The sequence below is a fragment of the Aspergillus campestris genome (assembly GCF_002847485.1).
Source record: "Aspergillus campestris IBT 28561 chromosome Unknown P168scaffold_14, whole genome shotgun sequence".
NCBI lineage: Eukaryota > Fungi > Ascomycota > Eurotiomycetes > Eurotiales > Aspergillaceae > Aspergillus > Aspergillus campestris.
The window spans coordinates 792,192-813,091 of NW_020194349.1; the positions used below are offsets into that span (position 1 = coordinate 792,192).

The window sequence follows — 20,900 nt, forward strand, 5'->3', positions numbered from 1 at the left end:
GGCCCTCACTGGACTCGTTTCGGCCATAACGCTCTCCTTCGTAGTCTCCCCGCGAGCCGTACTCCCCTCCCCGAGAGCTGTACTCATCTCCACGGGACCCGTACTCATCTCCACGAGACCCGTACTCCTCTACACGAGACCCGTACTCCCCCCCCGGGAGCCATACTCTTCTCCGCGAGAGCTATACTCCTCTCCCCGAGAGCTGTACTCATCTCCGCCATATCGTTCACGGTTTTCATTCTGGTATCCGTCGTAACGGGGCACATCGTCACTGGTTTTTGTCAGTGGCCAATGAATTGTGGAGAGAGCGTGGGCTGGGTCTGCTTACCGCTGCGGGCGACCGCTATTCTCGTAACTACCATACTCGTAATTCTGTTCACCAGACCCGCCACTATACTGGTTTCCCTGCGCATACCCTTCGCTGCTTTCTCTTTCGGGACGAGAGTCGGAGTCACCCCGTAGCATATCACCAACGCCACTCACGAGACCCTCGACTAGGCCACCGATTGCACCGCCGCCGGCGGCGTCTCCTGCGGCCTTTCCAAATGCGTCGGTGCTTGGGTCGGAGGTCTCGCCCGAGCTGCTTCTGCCCTCCTTGTGCAGCGTCAGTGGCTTGCCGCAACCATGACCGCAGTCATTGACACCTTCTTTATGGTTGAGTCCTTCGCGGACACCATCGCGGGAAAGTTGCCCCCGGAGGGCATCCTGTTCATCCCCGGACTTTTGTTCCCACCACTCTTGGACAGTGCCAAACATGATTCGGCGCATGTCAACGGCACCATCTTCGCCATAGTCGCGAAGAACCGGGTGGTGGAACACGCCCGAAATGATCCGGTCCAGGGTCCTCTCGGGATCAACATCTTCATTGTCCCAGCACTCCATGATCTGCGGCACAGTCCATTTGATGGTCTGGGATGCGATCTTTCCTGCTGGTTCGTTGAGGATGTTTGAGAAATGGTCTTTCGAAAGCATCGAATGGGTCGGGTTCGAACAGTCATCATCATCGAACACAATGTGCTGCTGCGTTCTACTGCTCTGGATGACTTCAGAGGAGCCAGTCTGCAGCTCGGCCTTGACCTGTCCGATAATGGGGGCAACGTAGGGTGCAAGAATGGAGAAGACAAAGATTGTGATCTGCTCCTGAATCTGCTCCACCAACTCCGGCAACACGGGAATCTGCTCGATAGCCTTGTTGATCGACTTGATCAGATCGTCGTGCCACTCAAGGATCGGATACATCTGTTGGTGTACGTCGTCTAGATAACGGGTCCACTCCTCGGGTTCGCGCGGTGAAACGTTTGCTGAGTTTTCCTTGGCAGATTGCGACTGCGCTTTGAACTCGTCCATCTTGTCCTTCTGGTTATCGCTGTCACCGATCAAGCCCTCTGGGATCTTGTTTAGCAGGTCTTGAATGAAACTATCGGACGGGGGGCCATCTTGGGACTCTGTAATCACGTTTTCCAGGGACTGGACTTCAGACTGGGTGGCCTTGTCAGAAATCTCGCCAAGCACAGAGTGAAAAAAGTCCACGCCGCCAAAGGTGCCGGTAACAATTGGGTAGACTTCATCCTGGGCTCCCTCGATCTCAACCTTGGCGTTGCGGCCCACGTGGGGAAAGACATCGGATTCTCCGAGTTCGATCAAGCTCAGTTCAGTATAGTTGGAATGCGCAGCATAGTCTTCGAGACAATGCAGCCCCGTTCCGAGCAATCGCAGAGCTTCATGCAAGTCCTCCTCATTCTCCGAGCTGGCGTACCGACGGCCAAATTGGATGCAACGAAGCAAAACCCGTCGAACTAACCCTGCAGATGTCGCAATACCAAGATCCTCTGAGGCAATGTAGTTCTTGAGGCCTATATAGGTCAAGCAAGAAATATTAGCCACGAACGTCGGCAGAATGGTCATGTTGGTTCAAGACAACTCACCAGTGCGGGGGTCGATTGAAAGTTCACGTTCCTCGTCGACGGGCCCTCTCAGTCGATCATCGTAGTTCCGAGCATCGTCGCCTTCGGCGTAGCCCATCGGGTTATCGATATGCTCTGTGGGCTCATAGCAACGCAGGCGCTCTGTGGTGACCTCGAACTCCTTCGTGCCATAACTAGGGTGGGATTGACATCAGTGATATATACCCATGCAAGAATGATCTAGGCAGCTTACCCAAAGCTCAAAAAGCCCAGCACCCAGATAAGGATGCGGATAGCCTCGGTGCTAACGTATTTCAAAGTACCGACATCGACAGCCTGGCTATAGTCTCGCAGCCAATTTCCGAAATATACACGCTGCACATCCAGCTTGCTGAATTTGCGACCACCCGCAATACGAGCCAAGGTCAAGGTCAACAGGGTGTCTTCAATATCACCATGGCGCCAGTTCTGGCCTTCAATGCGAGCAATCGATGCAATGTTGCCTGCGCCAAATGCATGGACTTTGCTGGAGAAGGCAATGAGGACAAAGAGCACGACGACGGCTTTGAATGAAAGAGCCATGGTTCTCACTGCCTCGCCGTGTAAATCAAGAGATAATTTAACCTTTTTGGTTCCTGGTTTCTTGGGCGGCCTGTGTTCAGTGCAGTGTCAGATCCTCTCGTGCATACAGGACCAGAGACTATTTAAAAATTTAATAGGGCCGAAGCAAGGTGTGGGAAGGGAAAAGAGGGGATTCGAATATACCCCGCTACCATCTGCACGTACCCTCTCCGAGTGTCTTTCGTGCAACAAATCGATGGGTGCGGTTGGCTCAGCTGGACTGGTTTGTGGGGTCTGTCTCTCTCCATTGCTCTAAGTGAGGGATATGGAATAATACAGAGAGTATTCTATACGTATGCTGTGTGGTACTGCGTATTTTGTCCCCCTCCTGCGACTACTAGGTTTCGTGGATCAATCTAGGCAAGAGCTACATAAACCCCGTAATGCTTGTCGCTCTTAAGACGCCTACTCCGGCGCTGGGTACCTCTGTTGTTGTGATGATCCCCATAGATGATAGGCGGCGGTGAGTGCATAACTTCAAGCTAGTAACGTAATATTGTCTTGATCTACACGGTGGGATGCTCTATTTGAGGTCTGGAGTTTCTAGAATATTCAGGAAATCATGGAGAGAGAATCCCATTGATCACAAGTATAAACAGGATCATCTGCCAATATTTGATCAACAGGTTTGCTCGGAGATGAGGTTGGCGGCAGGCAATGTATAGGAGGGTTGTATAAACCAACCTCGATGACTTGCTCAGCACAGCATACAATGTGCATAGCATATCATGGCATACATGTGTATAACTATCACTAACTCAACCCCTGAGCAGCACAACTCGGGGACACTAACAACCATATGACATTTTTTTAGTTCATTACCTCCCCATAAGTCCGCTGTCCAATTCATAGATTGTATTGCGGATTCTGTAAATAACTACCGAGTAGCTAATCCCAAATCGTGACTAGCAGGTTCCATCTATGGCTGAACATGGACATGGGCGTGGGCGAGGGGAAAGTGGTGGTATTATCTAGGGCTAGCGGCCCCGCATCCGTCCACCAAATCAGCAACCAATTCGTCCATTTGAGTCCCGTGGCTCTCCGCGCCCCTCAGGTTACTTTCATGATCACTACACCGCTGCTGCGCCTTGCCCGCCGTCCGCCGCCTCCGATTCATCTTTGCTCCACCCCCCTTCCTTCCCCCCGGCTGATCCTTCAGCAGGAAGCGAATCGGTTCCTCGTTCGTTCTGTATAGATATTGTATCGTTCTCCGTCCTTGGGGTTATCTTCTTTATTCTGGACCCTTCTCAGAATATGCCTGCTTATAAGAACAACTGCCATTCTCTCACGTACACTCCATATTGCCGACTCTAAATCTGATTCCAAGTCCAAGAATTGACCAATACCCCACGGAGATAACATCATCCTCGTGGCTACAGTCGGTGTTGTTAAAGCCAACCTCACATGAAGACTCACTCTTGGTGGGCGAGATCTCAGACAGTACGCTTTTTCGCGAGAACACCTGGGAATCCATAATCCACAGTCAAATCGAGGCCGTCGCAACGATGTCTACTATCACGCTGCAGTAAAAAGCCCCGAGGGACGACTAGCACGGCCGCTGCGATCCGAGAATCGTGTCAATCGTGATCAAATGCAAATCGATCATCCGAATCATACTACTGAGAATACCGCGGTGACCGTCCTACTTCCCAGAGATAATGCTGCCTATGACTGTCTGGAAACCGCTATTGCCGACAGACTCCGACTAAATTCTTCGCCAACGACGTCCAAGTACCAAGCCACCCGATTGACGAATCTTACCATTTGGGATATTTTCTAAGCCACCTGGATAAGGTTGAGAAACACTTCATCTTCGAAAGAACCTCGACTCCTGCCTAGGATAATTCGCTTGGCGGGAAGAAGGTGCGAAACAGTTTCGCGCGCCTGGGGAGGCCCATCCGTCTTAAACGAGCCCTCAAATGAAAACAAAATTGGGAGTTCTATTGAGTTGAATAAAGAAATTCATAATCGCTGGCGCCCGCCATGCCCCCGCCCGAGATGCCGTCTCAGAATCGTTCACAATCTTATGCCGCCGACCGGTCCTCTCTATCTCTTAGACGGGACGGCCTCGGAATTTACACAACACCCGCGGAGAGAAACAGAAACAATCCGTTGCCCCACGGAGCAATCGAGAAGTCCTCCCCCGGGTTTCATCATAGGTCGACAAGTGGGACCTCGCAGATTTCCGCTGCAAGTCATGCAAGTGCCAACACACCGGCCTCGCGATACGCGCAACCGATTGGCCAGTCTCCCGTCACCTCGAACCCAATCCATGGAAGATCTGCATCCGAAAGCGATGATGTCGATAAAAGAAACCGCGGAGGGGAAACATCATTTCATCCCGGAACCGATGCTCTCAGCCCCTCGACTCGCGCAACTCCTGGGCAGAGGCCGCGTTTGTCGCTGCAGACCTATGATGGTTCATTCACAAAATTACCGGGCACGTCCCAAACGAATGTGGCCACTCGCCGATCTTTCGGCTACTCGCGCGAACCTGCAAGTACATTGGATACAGCCTCTCCTGCTTCTCGAACATCGTTAGATTTCGTGTTTCGATCCAAGACACGGACGAGTACCGATCCGATCTCTCGAGCAGCAACGGTGCAAGCAGCGCGGCAAGCATTTGAAGAAAAAGAAGCCGCCAAAACACGGAAGCTTGAAGCACAACAGATCAAAGCAGAAGAAAAACACTTAAGAAGGATGGAAAAGCAATACTGGCGCACACCCTTGAAGGATGATGACATAGGAGAACCTACTCCGGAGAAGGAAAATTTAGAACCCCATCCTACACTCGAGACCCGGCCTTTGCCATCACAGCACGAGCCCAATTCAGGGAATTGCAAGAGTCCTCGAGATATGTGGATGCACTTTTTAACGTGGCTGCGAACGAAACTATTCAAGTTACAGCGGAGGATGAAAAGTCTAGTGTGATACCTATTTGTTCATGTTAGAGCTGCCACTGCCTGACCATGTATCATATCCTGTATTTTGACTTGGTGCACATATTTCACCGCTCCTCTCCTCATGCTTTCGTTCATATGGCGATGGACGCAAACTCCTTGGTCGCAGCAAATTCGTCGACGGAACTGTTAACAGGTGCTGGATTCGATCGGCGGATTTATCAGCCCAGCGAGTGACGTGCTATGTACTTTGCAGTGCTACTATACACATGGCGCAGTATTGGACTCCGTTTGGACTCTTATCAGCTTGATCAAGGGGCTACAGATCGACTACCCGGGGCGTTCACTGGATACTGGAGCGAGAAATTGCGTCTCGTGAACCTTAAGGTGCTAAGAGCAGTAACTATGTGGTCCATACTCGAATGCCGATACAAAGTTTCCATTGGCACACTGCTATACAGGTTATGAGGGATTCAAGTTTACATAGGCTCGTTCCTGGTCGATTGATACACATGGAGTTGATTTTGAGTCTATCTCAAGTGCTCGTAAACAGGCCACACCAACCATTGCCGGGCCGAGCTTTCCTATGGCGCCAAGTAGTGTGATCTCAATCCCTTGAAATCAATACTCAATTAATACTGGACTTTGGCTGCCCATTGCCTCCTCAATGCACAATCCACACATAAAGCGAAAAAGGTCCCCTAGCCAAAGGTGCCATCCGCTCTGAAATATCGCCTGTCCGGCGCTTGCTATACTGACTGCGCCTCCCTTTATGAGGCCGCGGGCTTCCGGGAAGTTGGGTGGAACGCGACCAGGCTTTTGTACCTCTCAACCGGAGACACTCGCCATGGTCATGGAAGCATCAGATGAGAGTAGCCCCACAAATAATTGGGGATTCTGAGAGTTACTTCGGCTCAAAATCAGCTGTCTACTGCAGCCTTCGTCACCAGGATCTGCAGGTTGGAGATATCTGAATGGGAGTATTAGTCACGGTGTTCGTCGAGGAAGTTTGCCCGGATGACTGCGTTTGGTCAGAAATGCTTGACGAATTGGAAGACCATGTTGGATGCGGGTCTTTATTTCTGCTTTGGCCCAATATAAAGATATTCTGGATGGGCGCTTCTTCAGATGATGCGGTAGCAATGTCCTCAAAGATAGTTGTCGGTGTCTCGGGGTTCTGAACGAATTGATCGTCGTCTTGTTTATCACTAAAATCAAACTCGTCTTGCTCGGTGTGTGGGATGACGCTTGTGACTATCGCCTGGCTCGGCCGAGGTGTGCCACGGTCGGGGCTGCGTAAACTGCGTTGCGTCCATCCTTGTCTGAAAATATCGCAAAGTTCCCAACAAGCCTGGACGGCGGCACCAACCAAGCCCTCATCTAGCTGTCTCCTCTCTTTAAAATTTTGCCGCATATTAAATAGGATTTCCGCCAATGACCAGCAGGCACTCAAGAGGGATTCTGTCCTGGATAGTCGCATTCTTTGCTTCATGAGGCGATGACATAGCGTTATATAGAACTCCAATGTCCTTTCCCTAAAAGCATCTGGCAAGTTTCGGTCACGGGTATTGTACAGATGATTATTGAGCTCAAAGCTTACGCGTAGCACCGAGTCGACAAGCTCATCATCTCGTGCCCTGGCTTCGAATAATGTCTGGCAGAAGTCGCGACAAGTATCAAGCGTTGGATCGATATGGGATGGGAAATCGCCACCCTGATAGGCATATAGCTCCTGACAAAGCCGCCAGCAGGATTTCCACGGTTCTGAAACACTGCTGCTGTATTCTGTACTTCTTTGGTGGATATGGCTTAGGCTGGCTAGTGTATTACATAGTGACCAGCATTCAGAGAGTGCGGATTTCAAGGCATGGATTTCGGCTTCTCCATCGTTCAGATGCGCAGTTTTAAAGCTAACCACACCAGATGACTCGTCGAGTGTCTGGTTGGTTCTCTCGATGTCGGAGCCTTCGGGAACACCTGATGAACGGTATAAGTAATACACCCCACAATACCACTTTCACCCCCACAAATTTAACCACAAAGATATCAGATTTTGAGGTATGCCTTACCATCATGGTTTCTCAGGCGCGATGTTAGATCGTTGTCTTCAAAATCGTGCTTCGTCTGGGCGCGCGGAGTTGCATGCTGAGACCAGTCGCTTGCAGGTTCAACGGCGGTTCTTAAGGGTAAGCTCGGAGTTCCCTATGCCTTGTAAGCCAACGGTGGGTGTGTTTAGGGTGATATTGCTATGCCTTTCCGGTTACCTCTCTGTCCTGCTGCCTGCTTTGCCTTTCACTGGTGGAAATATTCACAGGCACGGCGATACTCGGGTGTATGCCACCTGGATTTGAGGCAAATCGATTGTCCGAATGTTGCTGAGCATGTACTGTCTGAAGTACACTAGCTTTAGAAAAACATATGTCAAATGAGCGAGGAATACCCACTAGACCACCGGGTCCACGCCATGCGGGTATCCCAGACTGTGAAGACCCCTCGTCGTCATCGACCTGATCCCTGACCCCATGCAAGTTGGCTCTTGGTGTCTGTCTCTGATGAAACACAAGTCAATGAAAATCCATTGGGAAATGCTTGAGTTTGCCCGAATTGACATTTATTCAATTGTATCTCGCACCCACCATAATATCAAGTTGTGCATCACTTGAAGGGCGCATGTAATGGGCTGCAGCCTCGGAAGCGTTCCTCATGGGGGTATCACGCTTGTCGAGATCGAGTTCGTCGATCTCAGTAGATTTGGCCCACCAGTCTCGTGCAAACACCAAGGGCGATCCAGGATTAGTTGATAATCTGGAATTTGGAGAACCGATAGACCTGCGCTTCTTAGCATGTTCATGTATCAGCTGCAAACACAGCGTGAGCTCTTACATGTTGCGGGAGCTGTGAAGTGGACTACAGTGACAAGTGCCCGAAGTCCAACCGCTAAAAATGGAGACGATATAATCAGAAGTTATGTATTTCTACCATCATGTCCCAGTAAACTCTGCCGTGGGGATAAAGATCATGCACGCTGGAGTATCCTTCGGGGAAAGTTTGATGACTAGGAAGTGCGATTGCCTAGCTGATATGCAAGACTATTTACTTTTCTTTGAGACCCCCCCTTCCCCGCCTCAGAGCTTAGGTACTTTACTACAAGTAGCACAGCCTAGATCACTCGGCTTGGAGTGGCTGTTCAGACACCGTATCATTGCTGTTGACCATCCTACCTTATGATCCAGCTCTTTGTACAGTGTCGCCTTGTCATCATTCAGGCTCATCTAAAAATACCATCTACTGAGGATCTTATTCTAAATATTAGCCTCAATCTCAACTATAAGAAAAATGATAAAAAGAACTACAAATAATAAACACATAAATATCAAGCATGATATGGCGGTCATCATGTCGTTAAGAATGGTAGTCTCAAAGCAGTCACGAAGGAATGAACCATCACTTCTTGATAACTTGCTGCAGTACTTCGACCATTACACATGCACATCATTGCTAGGTATTTGGGGCAACCATCTGGGACTTTCCAACAGACCATCTGAGGAACCCAAATAGGAATGTATGCAGCTCCGATACATGTTTACCAAAGGCAATAGAAAGATGAAATAGTATCTTCTAAGGCATACCTCAATTTTTCCGCCTGCCGTCGCCGTGGTTATCTCGTCAGAGTTATGTTGGAAGTGATAATCTTTGGTAAAGTCAATTCCAAAATTCTCAGCGAAGCGGACAGGATAGTGCCATAGACCAGGATGTTTATATAACCCATTGCAAGAAGGAATTCAACTAAATGGCTCGGAATTTGATTATTGATGCTATTCATGTGAACCTGGAATGATAGTTGGACGGTAAATCCTTGGCATGGAAAGTGACTTGAGGAATTTTATAGACCCAGACAACTCCTGATCATCAGAAACACATGCTGCCTCATGAAATAATCGATCTGTCTCCCTTTGCGCCCTTCGCCATAGTCTTTATTCGCGATCCAGATCCTAGCAATAATTATGACGATCGCAAATGGATTCGTCACCATGGGGTTGAAACAAATGACAAGCACTCCTGGAGTATCAATCATCTGCGCCGCTGACCAAGTCTTGTACAATCTGGGAGCAGAAGACTTTCTAGGCAAGAAAACAACTGCGTCGCACAGAATTCAATATCCAGTCGCAAGAACCCTCAAGTGCTGATACAAGGGCAGATGGTATTTATGGGTTGGCCGAGTGAAGGTAGGAGTCAGGCCACAAGAGTATAAATCTTATCTGTATTGGATGCTTCTCAGATTTGTGCCTTAGCACGGTCTCTTTCCGCGGGATTATATCTATCACGGGTTAGCTGTTATTAGTAGCAGTGACCGAAATCAGTACTAACCGAAGAAGTTTTTCGATTAAATCAACATGAGTCATTATCATTCGACGGCAGCAGTACCGCTTGCAACCCAGCTGGTCCATGGCATCACTATATGGCATCGGTCAGAGATTGCGTGAAGGAGAGACTGACTATCTTACCCATCTGCGATCCCCTCATCAAGAAGTTGTAGGTAGCGTTCCCATAAATCTCCGACCACCTAGCCAGCCATGTATCAGTAAGACTGTAGGATAAGAAACTAATAGATTGTACACACCTTTCCACAAGAAAAACATCGCACGGGAATAATCATTTGGCTAGATTTCTTTATCTGTTAACTCCAGATAACAGATGACTGGTTTGAAGGAATCCCTGGATATAGGAGGGTTGGTCAAAGGAAATGAAAATAGTGTAATTCTTCTTAGATGATCACAAAGACTCTTATGAGTAGATAATGTACAATCCTAACGAGCAAGGATTTGATGATACAGAGTATCACGGCGCAGATTTTCAGAGGACTCAGCAGGGTCCACTTATCACTCCGGGAGTCTAAAGATGTAGGCTTAATGACACGCTAACCGTATATGTACTAGCGCAGGTCCGGTATCCGAGAAGTGAACATCATTGGGTGAGATAGAAACATCATGAAGAAAAAAAAAAAAAAAAAGATTGAGAACTCACTGACTGATATACAATTTGACCACTGGCTGTCCAGCTTTTTGGTATTGCGTTTTTGATCACAACCAAAATATCCAGAGATAAAGAATTCTATCCTGTTATCAGAATAGTCTTTTTTTCCTTCTGGTATATTGAAGGTATCTGTTCCAACCCTGATAATGGTGGAATATTCAAATCGACATGCGAAAAGGCCGCGGGTTAGTGACACAGCTGCTCCTAACAAGGCAACACGAATTGGTCAGAAACAAGTGAAGTCACGATGCAATCCTCAAGATACAGAAGACATGAAGTCACTTGTCGCATCAAATAAGCTTCCTACCTCTCGCCATATATCAACTATCAAGTCCTCACATGACGCCGATCAGCAAAATACTTCACGAACTGAATCTTGGACTCTGTCAGAACCTCTTGCTGGAAGATATAATAACCTAGATCCTATCTTTACCGCGGATGAAAAGTCAGTATTTGGATCTCCTTATATTTGCGCACACTTATCGATCTGTACTAAACCCTATCAGTTATCTTTTTCTAGGACTCGAGACATCCATTCATCTGTATTCTATCTCAACTGCTCGTGTCGTGCGCTCATTTCAGCCAGCGCCAGGTCAAACAATAGTTGGATGTCGTATTTCGCCTGGAAAAGGAGATTATCTTTATATCTTCACGTCAACTGGCGCTGTGAACAAATGGGACTGGCAGTCTGGGCGACAAGTATCCCATTGGGAAACCAATCGCAAAACTCTTTCCATCGAGGTATTCTTCGACCAGAACGAGGATGACACACAGTTTCAACTGCTTTGTCTCTGTGAGCGCAATGACGGGAAGAGAGCGATTACAGCTGTGGATCTTCGTGATGGAAAATCGCAGGAAAAGCTAATCTTCGAAACGAGCATTCGAATCTCTCATATCAGATGTGCAGGACAAAGTCGGGCTATCATTGCGTATCATGATAATCATCTTCTACTCGGGACTATGGATCTTGATGAAGCGAGTCCTACTACTTCGCAGTACACCTGGAGGGAGTTGACATTGCCCGTTAAAATTACCTCGATGGATATTCGTTCCAAAGTGTCCTCATCTCAACCCAAGGCGGGAACCTCGAATAGGAGCAGGCATTGGGAGACCCTTGATCTTGCTTTGGGAGAAGCAAATGGTTCTATATTGGTTTACCATGATGTTTTGAACTCCCTCAACAAGGAGGGTGCATTGGAGGGTGGAAAGGGCATGGCGCCAAGGAAACTACATTGGCATCGAGAGGCTGTTTGCGCAACTCGTTGGTCCAAAGATGGTACGTATTCGCCTCAAACACAGGAAAAGCATCGGAAGGGAATTGCTAATGGGACGACAGGTAATTATATACTCTCGGGAGGACACGAGTCTGTCATGGTTTTATGGCAACTGGATTCGGGAAGAAAGCAATTTTTACCCCACCTTTCTTCCTCCATTTGCAATATTGTGGTTTCTCCGAATGGGAACTCTTACATTGTCAAATTGGCTGACAATAGTATCGTGTTGCTGTCGGCAAGGGAGTTGCAACCCTTTATCACCATCACTGGCCTACAAATAATCCCCAAGGTCAATAAGCCTAGGCATCAAACAGTCTCGGCGCGTTCTCCTTCCATCATCCCAGCTGTTGCTGTGTTGGACCCCCAGAGACCGGATCAACTTCTCATTGCCGTGCCGGCTTCTCACCGAGCCACCGACCATTCGTCCAATTCTGTTCTGCAAACCTATGACCTTCGCACGAGCAGTCATATCTCCCGCCAAGCTCTCGCACGTACCAATGCAACAACTTTGAATGTAAGCCCGGAGGGCTCATACATAGCGGCGTCCGATATCAAGCACCTGCAGCTATCCCATGACGGAATATGGATGGCTACGGTTGACACATGGAATCCTTATCCACAAGATCTCGAATCTTTTGGGATCGTCAGTCCCAGGACAGGCAGCACAAGCCCACTCTCCGAAGTCTTCCTGAAGTTCTGGAAGCGGGGCAGCTCGTCCGGGATGTGGGAACTAGTAACCAGGGTTGATACTCCTCACTTCTCCGTTGAAGGCGCAGCATCCGTTTTGGACTTAGCTCCCCGGCCCCGAAGTCATGAGTTTGCGACTATTGGGTCCGATGCTGTACTACGCCTCTGGTTCCCTGGTACCAGACAGCGCAGTGGACTAAAGCAAAATGACAATGTGGGACAACCATCAGAATTCTGGAAATGTCGCAATGTTATCGATTTGAAAAACTACCTCAAGAGCGATGGGTCTGATTGCTTGACTGCAGCTTCTTTAGGTTTTTCGCAGGATGGCTCGGTTCTTGCTATTTGCTTGCACTCAGGTCATTCTACAAATCCGGGTCTCACGGTCCTCATTGATGTACAGAATTGTGTCGTGCGACATAGCAAAACGAGTGTGTACTCAGGTACACCTTGCGCGGTTGCGTTCTTTGAAAGCCGCCTCCTCGTTGCCTCGAGCCATTCAGTCTCGGTTTGGGATACTGTCAACGACCGTGTAAAGACCATTGATCTACATGGTGATACTGCTATTGGCGGGTCACAGCTTTTAGCTGCGAACTTCAATACAGGTACTTTTGCTGTGGCGCCACAGACTTTGCCGGCCTCTTCGACATCTAAGAAGGCCCACAAAGCACAATATTATGCCAAAATCTTCGATGCCTACTCATTACGCCTCATTGCACAAATGGCACTGCCAAATTGCCCGCTGGCACTTCTTTCGGCCCAACATTCAAGCGATTATGTTATCATAGATTCAGCATCTCATGTCTCGCGCCTGGCTTGTAATGGTACAACAATTCAAGCTACTGGGACTCGAGACCTGGACATCCATCTCAATTCAGGGCTCGCAAATTTGTTCGGTCAGGGTCGCGATCGCACCTCACGCTCAGTTGCTACTACGTCGACGGACCACGCCTTATCGAACACTCAAGGGCTGGCTACTGTTTTCGGTGATGTGCCTTCTTTCGTTCAACCTCCCGCAAATATCCTTTTCCAGGATGTTGTACAAGCCCTTGCTAGCTGAATTGGTCAGTCGACCTTTTATTTCATGATTTATCAATCAAGTTCGGCCTTTTTGCATGTACAGCATATGTCCTTGATAGACACTCGTATATGGAAGTGTGCCTTCGCTTTACATTGTTCCAGAGGTTTTTTGTTTTATGGAGATTGGCAGGAAACCATACACTTGCGGAGTGGAATGGAGGGTATCCTGTCGCCTCGCAATATTACCCAATGGCCTATTACCGCTTCATGTAATACAGTAGTACAGCAGAATGTGTTTAAGTCTTCATAAAACAGATAGTAAAAGCATTGTCAATACTCCGCAACTGGTTCCGCAATGTTATCTTGCACTTTTTGACTAGCAATTGAATTGCTCCACATAACACGGTTCTTTTGACTGCCTGCACATACATCGGCCGCGTGGGTATTCGTTAGAAAGTTCAAACTTCATAGTCATGGTCAATAGCTAACTTCCAGGCTATATTACAGCCACTATATCCTCCAGCCCACAAAACACCTATGGAACGATTCAAACCATAATAGTAAAGCAGCCAGCCGTTACAGAAGGAAGCGATGAACGATGCGCGCTTTTACTTGGGTCACTGACCCCCATAAGGTCCTACCCCAGTGGTGAAAAGACGCGTAATACTGAACGAAAAATGTATCCAAATGGGTATGGGATCCAACGAAGCATAACATCAGCAAATTCTCATGGGTTTTCGGAATTATCCTGGCGGATGGACATGGCGAATGAAGGATTGTTAGCAGCTTGGAGTAGCGACGGATCTATCTGGATTTCACCAAAATCACTAGAAGCTGCAGAGGCACTGGCGAGCGCCTGTGAAGCAAGGGTGCTAATTCCATTGGAATACGTGCCGCCAATTTGAGAGCTCGCCGTTTCAGGGCTCTGTATCTGAATACGAGAAGCAGAATTTTTACGGGATGCATCCCTTTTAGTCTGATCATCGCGAAGTCGCTTCATAACATCCCGACAAAGCACCTCGATTGCCTTCATTTTGGTAGGATAATCAGAATCCTCCGGGCCTGGTGCAAGGATTCGCTGAAGAAGTTCGGAGTTCATAACCCACTGCTCCTTCAAATCATTCCAATGCTCATCGCCGGCCTCCAGCTTGCTCGTGAAATGGTCAGCCTTTAGAGTATGGTAGAATGCGTTCCGTATCTGGCGACTTTCTTCCGGATTGATTCCAAGTGCATTCTTAGCCTCAGCAATTGTCATTCGTCTTTCCAATGTCCTCATCCGCTTGGTAACATCAGTGCAAACGACATCAAGAGCAAGTGCCTTCGCGTCAAGTTGGGTGGCGTCATCCCAAAAGACATGTTGGAGATGGCGTGATTCTTGTATCAGCTTTTTTTTGGCTTCTTGCCATCGCTCTGGTCCAGCAACTGTTTTCTTGATAAAACCAGCGTCTTCACAGATTCTTTGAAACTGATCTCTGATGTGACGGTACATGGTGTTGTCCAAGTTGAGGTAACTTTTACTCTCGTCGATAGTGGTCTCAGAGGGGAAACGAGGTGGGCCAGGAGGGTCGGCCGGCAACCCTGCCCATCCACGAGTGCGGCGACGACGTTTCCGAGTAGCCCAGCGTTCAGCACTCTCGGCCTTCAGTCGGTCGAGTCTTTCTTTACGCCTCAGCAATGTCTCCGGGGATAAGTCGGGAGGCGATATTTGTGATAGACCTGTGTCAGTAGCTGGGTGTTCGTTGTCATCAAATGGAGTTGAGCTTGTGAATACTTCCTGTTGCAAAGCAAGAAAACTATCATCATCTGGCAGCTGACCTAATGTCTGCAAATTTGACTGTGTTTTCATTCCATTGGGAACCCGAAGCAACCAGCGGTTTTTTGCACGGACACGCATAAGCTCCCTTTCTTTGATTTCGAATCCTTCTTGGTTTAATATCTGAAGCATTTCACGTTGGCTAGTGTTTTTCTCCCACAACTCTTTCACTCGGGAAACGAGTTTTCTATTCTTATGTGCTGGATTCTGCTTTGAAGGAAATCCCCACCGCTTAAACTGTGTTTGAAATGCACGTTTACTGCAAGATAATATACGCTGTTAACGGTGGGACATAAATTTGAGGCAATACTAGAAGGATTTGGTGGAGGCTGATATATTAAAAACAAGCTCACCTCGGTGCGAATTGATATACATTCTTCATGTATTCCATAATTTCCTCCAGTGCCTTCTTGTCCGTGATGTACATCTGATAGCATATCTCCCGCTTTCCATCCCAATCGTAAACCATGGTGTATCAGGGCACTTCGCACCTCCGGCAGGAGGTGCGACCTTTGGGTGTGCGATCTGATAGCTTGAGGAACCTGCAAGAGTTGCTAATAAGATGTATTGCGGGAAAGATAAAGCGCCCGCTGTCGCTACTACACACCGTAGTGAGCTAGAATCGGACTATCTGGTGTGGGAGGCGCTAGGAAGGAAGACTTTGGCGGAGTAGAAAGAACAATTATGCACTTTTCAAAACTTACAGCTTGGCATGTATGTTATGGGAAAGCTCAGTGCGGTTGATCTAGGCTTGGCATCGGAATAAATGCGGGTCATAGCTATTGATTACTAGATAGAGCGTGCAGTTGTTTTGATTTGTCAACTGTCATCTAGCTAGCTAGCTCTAATTAGAAAGAGACTACAGAGGTGTGGCCCAAAAGTGCCTGAACCCGCTAAAACGCTTGGCCAGCAGTGCTTGTAAAATGATTACTATATAAATTATATGATATCTTTTCAGAGCAACCATCATCTCTACTACTATTAAATATTAGATAAATATATTAATTCAACCCTTTTTCCCCCAATTTTTAAGCCTTTTTATTACACTGCTAACTGAGTATTATGAATAGAACTCTATATATAATATAATAATATCTTAATTATCCTGCTTGCCTCCCTACCTGTCTCCCTGCCTGTCTTCCTACCTGTCCTCCTGCCTGTCTTACTCTTATTATATTATAATAATATCTTTATCTGTTGAACTCGGCAGTTCAAGGAATAGTGAATAAGCTTATATTCACTGAATATATTCACTAATTCAGATATAGTGAATGAAGAATCAAATCACATAAAGAGATCATGTGATTAAGAAGAAGAAGAAGAATAAGATATATATATATAAGCTTATATATATATATAAAAATAATCAAACTATAGTGAATAATTAAATAATGATATTCTTAATAACATAGAAGGATAATTAAGTAAAAGATCTTAAGTAGACTTTATTACTATATTTATATATAATTTATTATTCTAGAATCTTTACTTTTTTTGTTATATAGAATAAACAAGAATATATAAAATAATTTGGGGCAAATAAAATAATATTATAAATAAAAACTTTTAGTCCCTTTCTATGGAATAATAAGAGAATTATTCTAATATACCCTCTTAATCTTGAATATATATATATATTTATAATTAAATAAGCTTTTTAGTAATATCTATTATATTGAGGTATTTTAGAAATTTTTAATAATTTTAATAAGTTATAAGCTTAGTAAGACTATTTATAGGTATCTAATTAGTTAAAATCTATTTAATTTTAATATTCCCTTTTTTAATCTCTTATTAAATCTAGTAATAGTAGATATTAATATATTTTAACTTAGTAATATAAACTAAATTTTGTTTAGTAAGCAGGTTAATAATCTGATTATTATTATATAAAATAATTAGCTTTTATTCAAAGTTAAATTAAATAATTCTAAAAAGTTATCTTTATTAATAAATCTGTTTAATAATATTAAATAAGCTAAATAATTTAGCTTTAGTAATAAAAATAATAATTATTTTTTACTTTCTTATTAATTAATTAATAAAATTATTAAATAGCTTATATAAGTAAGCTTTAGTACTTTTTCTTTAGTAATTATTTATAAAACTTATATTACTTATTAATATAAATACTAGAATTATAGAATCCTGATTAGCTAAATATTTAATTATATAGTTTTTAGTATTATCTAAGTAAGAAATTATATATTTAATAAATCTTATATATTTTTTATAAGATTTATATAAAAATTCTAAAATAATTTAAGTTATTTTTAATATATTTAATTAAGAGATAATTACAGGGTATAAAACTAATCTTATTTTTTATTTATTAATTCAAGTAATTTATTGTTTACTAGTAAATAAATATTTTTACTAGATAAAGATATTTTTAATAATTTTTTATAAATATAAAATTTATATATAATTTTCTTAATATAAGTATTCAATAAATCTAGATTTTCTTATTTAAGTAATTCCTGATTACTTTTATATTAAGAAATTAATTTAATTTACTTATATTCTTTATTAAATATATTTAAAGTTTTAGTAATCTTATCTTATTATAAATATAATAATTATGAAAGTTTATATAAAGCTTGTTTTAAAAGAAGAATTTAATATTTTAATTATATTTAATTAAGTAATAAATATAAACTAATTTAGTTAAGTAATTATTTAAGAATATATTTATTATATTATATTAATAAGTTTTAAGATTAAAAATAATTATTAAAGCAAGAATTATTTATAAGATTTAAATAATTAAAGTGATAATTCTAGTTTCTTAATTATTTATAATTTATAATTTATTTTTAATATAAATTCAAGCTTTAAACTTACTTAGATAATCCTGCTTATTAAATTTATAAGTAAATATTTATTTTAATAATAATATTTCTTAATTAAAAGAAAGTAAGTCTTTTTTAATTAAAATAAAGATTTTTATTTTAAATAATTATTAAAATTTAATATCTATAACTTATAGGAATCCTTTTAAAAAGAGGTAACTTATTATTTTTTTCTAGTTTATTAATAAAAATAATAATTTACTTTAGTAAATCTTCTTTTAATTATTGAATAATATATTTAATAAAGCTAAATAAAAAGCTTGATATATTTTTAATATATTTTTATAATTAAATAAGTAGTTATAAATAAGTAATTCAGACTAATTATACTTAGTTTTATAATATTAAGAATTATTATTTACTATTATTAGTAGTAAAGGAATTTACTTAATTTTATCCTTAATAAATTCTAAATCTAACTCTTTTAAATTCATAGAAATTATTAGTTAATTTCTAAGAATTTTATCTTGATATTTAGGTTTAAAGTTTATTTATATAAAAAATTAGTTATTATAATTATATAACTTCTCTAATTCTTTCTTAATTAGTTTATCAAGATAATCAGATAATTTAGAATTAGATATATTACTTATTAATTTAGTAATATCTTTAAGAATTTAATTAAATTTAGTAGTAGTAAGTTGCTCATATAAGTTTTAATTATTAATAATTAACTTATATTATAACTTATTTTTTTTAAAGAATTAATTTTTATTAAATATATAATTATATATAATAATTACTTTATTTTTAAAGGGTATCTATATTCTTTATATATTTTTTAAAACATATCTAATTAAGTAACTAATAAAAGCTCGTGATTAAAGCTTAGCTAATCTTGATATATTAGTAATTTAAGTATAAACTTTATACTTATACTTTCTTAAGCAATTAATATAAGATTTCTAAGTTATATAACTAGGTTAATTACTTTCTAAGATTTTCTTATATAGAGCTTTATAAGAGGTTTTCTATTAAAGTTACTTATTTAAGGTTTAGTTAAGTAAATAAATAGTAGTATTTATAATTTCTAGTTAATAAGAGTAAGATATATTTAATAAATTACTAAGTAATTAAGTTTTTATAATTATTATACCTCCTAATCTCTTTATAAAAGGATTATAATAAAGCTATATCTTAATTATATCTTTAACTAGTATTTATAAATAGAATACTACTCTAAATATTTTTATTACTTGAATATTATAATTCTTTATAAGCTAGATAAAGGTGATTATACTAATTTGAAGAATTATTAACTTATTATATTATTAAGTATAATTAATAAGATACTTAAGTTTATTATTACTTTATAAATTAGTTACTTAATTAAGTAATATATATTCTTATTCTAGAATTATATTAAGAGTTATGAAAGTTACTCTTATAAGTATATTTTATATTTTTTATAAAAATAAGTTTATATAATTTAATAAGATAATTATCTAGTAATTATTTTACTTACTCTTAATATCTCTAAAATTTATAATAATATTTTTTACTAATAACTCTTATATAATTTATAGAAATACTATATATTAATAATTCTAGTAAACTAGATTACTAGCTTTCTAGCTAGTTATTATATAGTTATTTTCTTATAAAAAAAGATCTTAGTTAAATTAGATATAATTATAAGAATTTTCTAGAAATTTTGTCTTTTACTTCTTTTTTATCTTTTTTATAATATTAACTTATTTAAAGATATACTTAAAGAAATTCTAATTCTTAATTATATTAATTATACCTGCCTACTTATATGAGATATTATTATATAAAAGAATTATATATATTTATATAAAGTATATAAAAAATATAAGTAATAAGAATAGACTTATATATCTAAGTTCTTTATAATTAAATATAAACTTATTTATATAATTTACTAGATCTCTTATCTTAAGAAACTTATATAATAATAATTACTTGCTCTTTATAAGAAGATATATATATATATTTTATATATAAGATTAATTTAAATAATATAAAACTTAACTAACTCTTATATATTTAAGAAATTATTATATAATTAATTAAGAGCCTGTAATATCTTAAAATGTATCTTAATCTAGCTAGATCTCTTAGAGATTACTTATCTAGATTATATATATATATATAAATAATCTAGCTTACAGGAGTACTTATTTTAATAATAAGCTTTATATAAAAAGTTCTATTAAATAATCTTTAATATATATATATTATAATATTTATTTTATAGATTCTTTATAAGAGCTTTATATAACTTATCTAAAGATTATAAGAATTCTTGAAAGTATCTAGTATAAGACTTTATATTAAATAACTAATATATTTTAAACTATATTCTATATTATATTAAAAATATATTTCTATATATTATTATTACAAATATTAGTTAAGTAGTTTATTAAAAATAGCTATCTATAGATCTTAGTCTTATTATTTTATTAAATATTATATATTATTAAAGATAAGGTCCTATATAAAACCCTAATTAATCTAATATTAATCTTATTATATTTCTTTTATATTAACTAGAGAAATAATTATTAAAAGATTCTAGAAAGAACCTAGACTAGCTACTTATTATTAAAATAATTTATTTAATAATTATATTATCTTAATAAAAGTTATTAAGTATAACTATTATAACTATACAGGAGAAGGCTATTAAATAATATTATAATATATTATCTTATATACCTAGGACTTATATTAATAAGAATAATTATTAAGAAGCTATAAGAGTAGCTATAATACTTATTATAGACTTAATTATAATTATAATAATCCAATTACTTAATAAAGAAATT

General features: G+C 40.8%; 6 protein-coding genes across 6 annotated transcripts; 2 read left to right on the forward strand and 4 right to left on the reverse strand.

The window, feature by feature from the left end:
- Window positions 1-324: 324 nt before the first annotated feature.
- Window positions 325-2,486, reverse strand: P168DRAFT_243713 (Het-C domain-containing protein; the record flags this gene model as incomplete). The annotated part of the gene is made up of 3 exons (XM_024833880.1): window positions 325-1,853; window positions 1,926-2,098; window positions 2,158-2,486. The coding sequence occupies 3 exons, from the start codon at window positions 2,484-2,486 to the stop codon at window positions 325-327; spliced, it is 2,031 nt and encodes a 676-aa protein (XP_024689258.1).
- Window positions 2,487-3,144: 658 nt separating this feature from the next.
- P168DRAFT_71251 (uncharacterized protein) lies at window positions 3,145-3,437 on the reverse strand. The gene has a single exon (XM_024842122.1). It carries the CDS (start codon window positions 3,373-3,375, stop codon window positions 3,223-3,225), a length of 153 nt encoding a protein of 50 aa, XP_024689259.1. The 5' UTR covers window positions 3,376-3,437; the 3' UTR covers window positions 3,145-3,222.
- Window positions 3,438-4,253: 816 nt separating this feature from the next.
- On the forward strand, window positions 4,254-5,562 carry P168DRAFT_71257 (uncharacterized protein). Its single transcript, XM_024842123.1, has one exon. It carries the CDS (start codon window positions 4,509-4,511, stop codon window positions 5,454-5,456), a length of 948 nt encoding a protein of 315 aa, XP_024689260.1. The 5' UTR covers window positions 4,254-4,508; the 3' UTR covers window positions 5,457-5,562.
- A 568-nt stretch (window positions 5,563-6,130) lies between these two features.
- On the reverse strand, window positions 6,131-8,493 carry P168DRAFT_71285 (uncharacterized protein). The gene is made up of 6 exons (XM_024842124.1): window positions 8,309-8,493; window positions 8,062-8,254; window positions 7,870-7,974; window positions 7,690-7,815; window positions 7,495-7,627; window positions 6,131-7,402 (listed from the first exon to the last, which is right to left on the reverse strand). Coding segments are annotated over exons 1-6 (1,593 nt in total). The 5' UTR covers window positions 8,311-8,493; the 3' UTR covers window positions 6,131-6,368.
- Window positions 8,494-10,480: 1,987 nt separating this feature from the next.
- On the forward strand, window positions 10,481-13,726 carry P168DRAFT_260197 (WD repeat protein). The gene is made up of 3 exons (XM_024834659.1): window positions 10,481-10,904; window positions 10,966-11,735; window positions 11,796-13,726. Exons 1-3 carry the CDS (start codon window positions 10,606-10,608, stop codon window positions 13,478-13,480), a joined length of 2,754 nt encoding a protein of 917 aa, XP_024689262.1. The 5' UTR covers window positions 10,481-10,605; the 3' UTR covers window positions 13,481-13,726.
- A 115-nt stretch (window positions 13,727-13,841) lies between these two features.
- P168DRAFT_260199 (Clr5 domain-containing protein) lies at window positions 13,842-15,921 on the reverse strand. Its single transcript, XM_024834660.1, has 2 exons — window positions 15,607-15,921; window positions 13,842-15,512 (listed from the first exon to the last, which is right to left on the reverse strand). Exons 1-2 carry the CDS (start codon window positions 15,720-15,722, stop codon window positions 14,168-14,170), a joined length of 1,461 nt encoding a protein of 486 aa, XP_024689263.1. The 5' UTR covers window positions 15,723-15,921; the 3' UTR covers window positions 13,842-14,167.
- Between the last annotated feature and the right edge of the window lie 4,979 nt (window positions 15,922-20,900).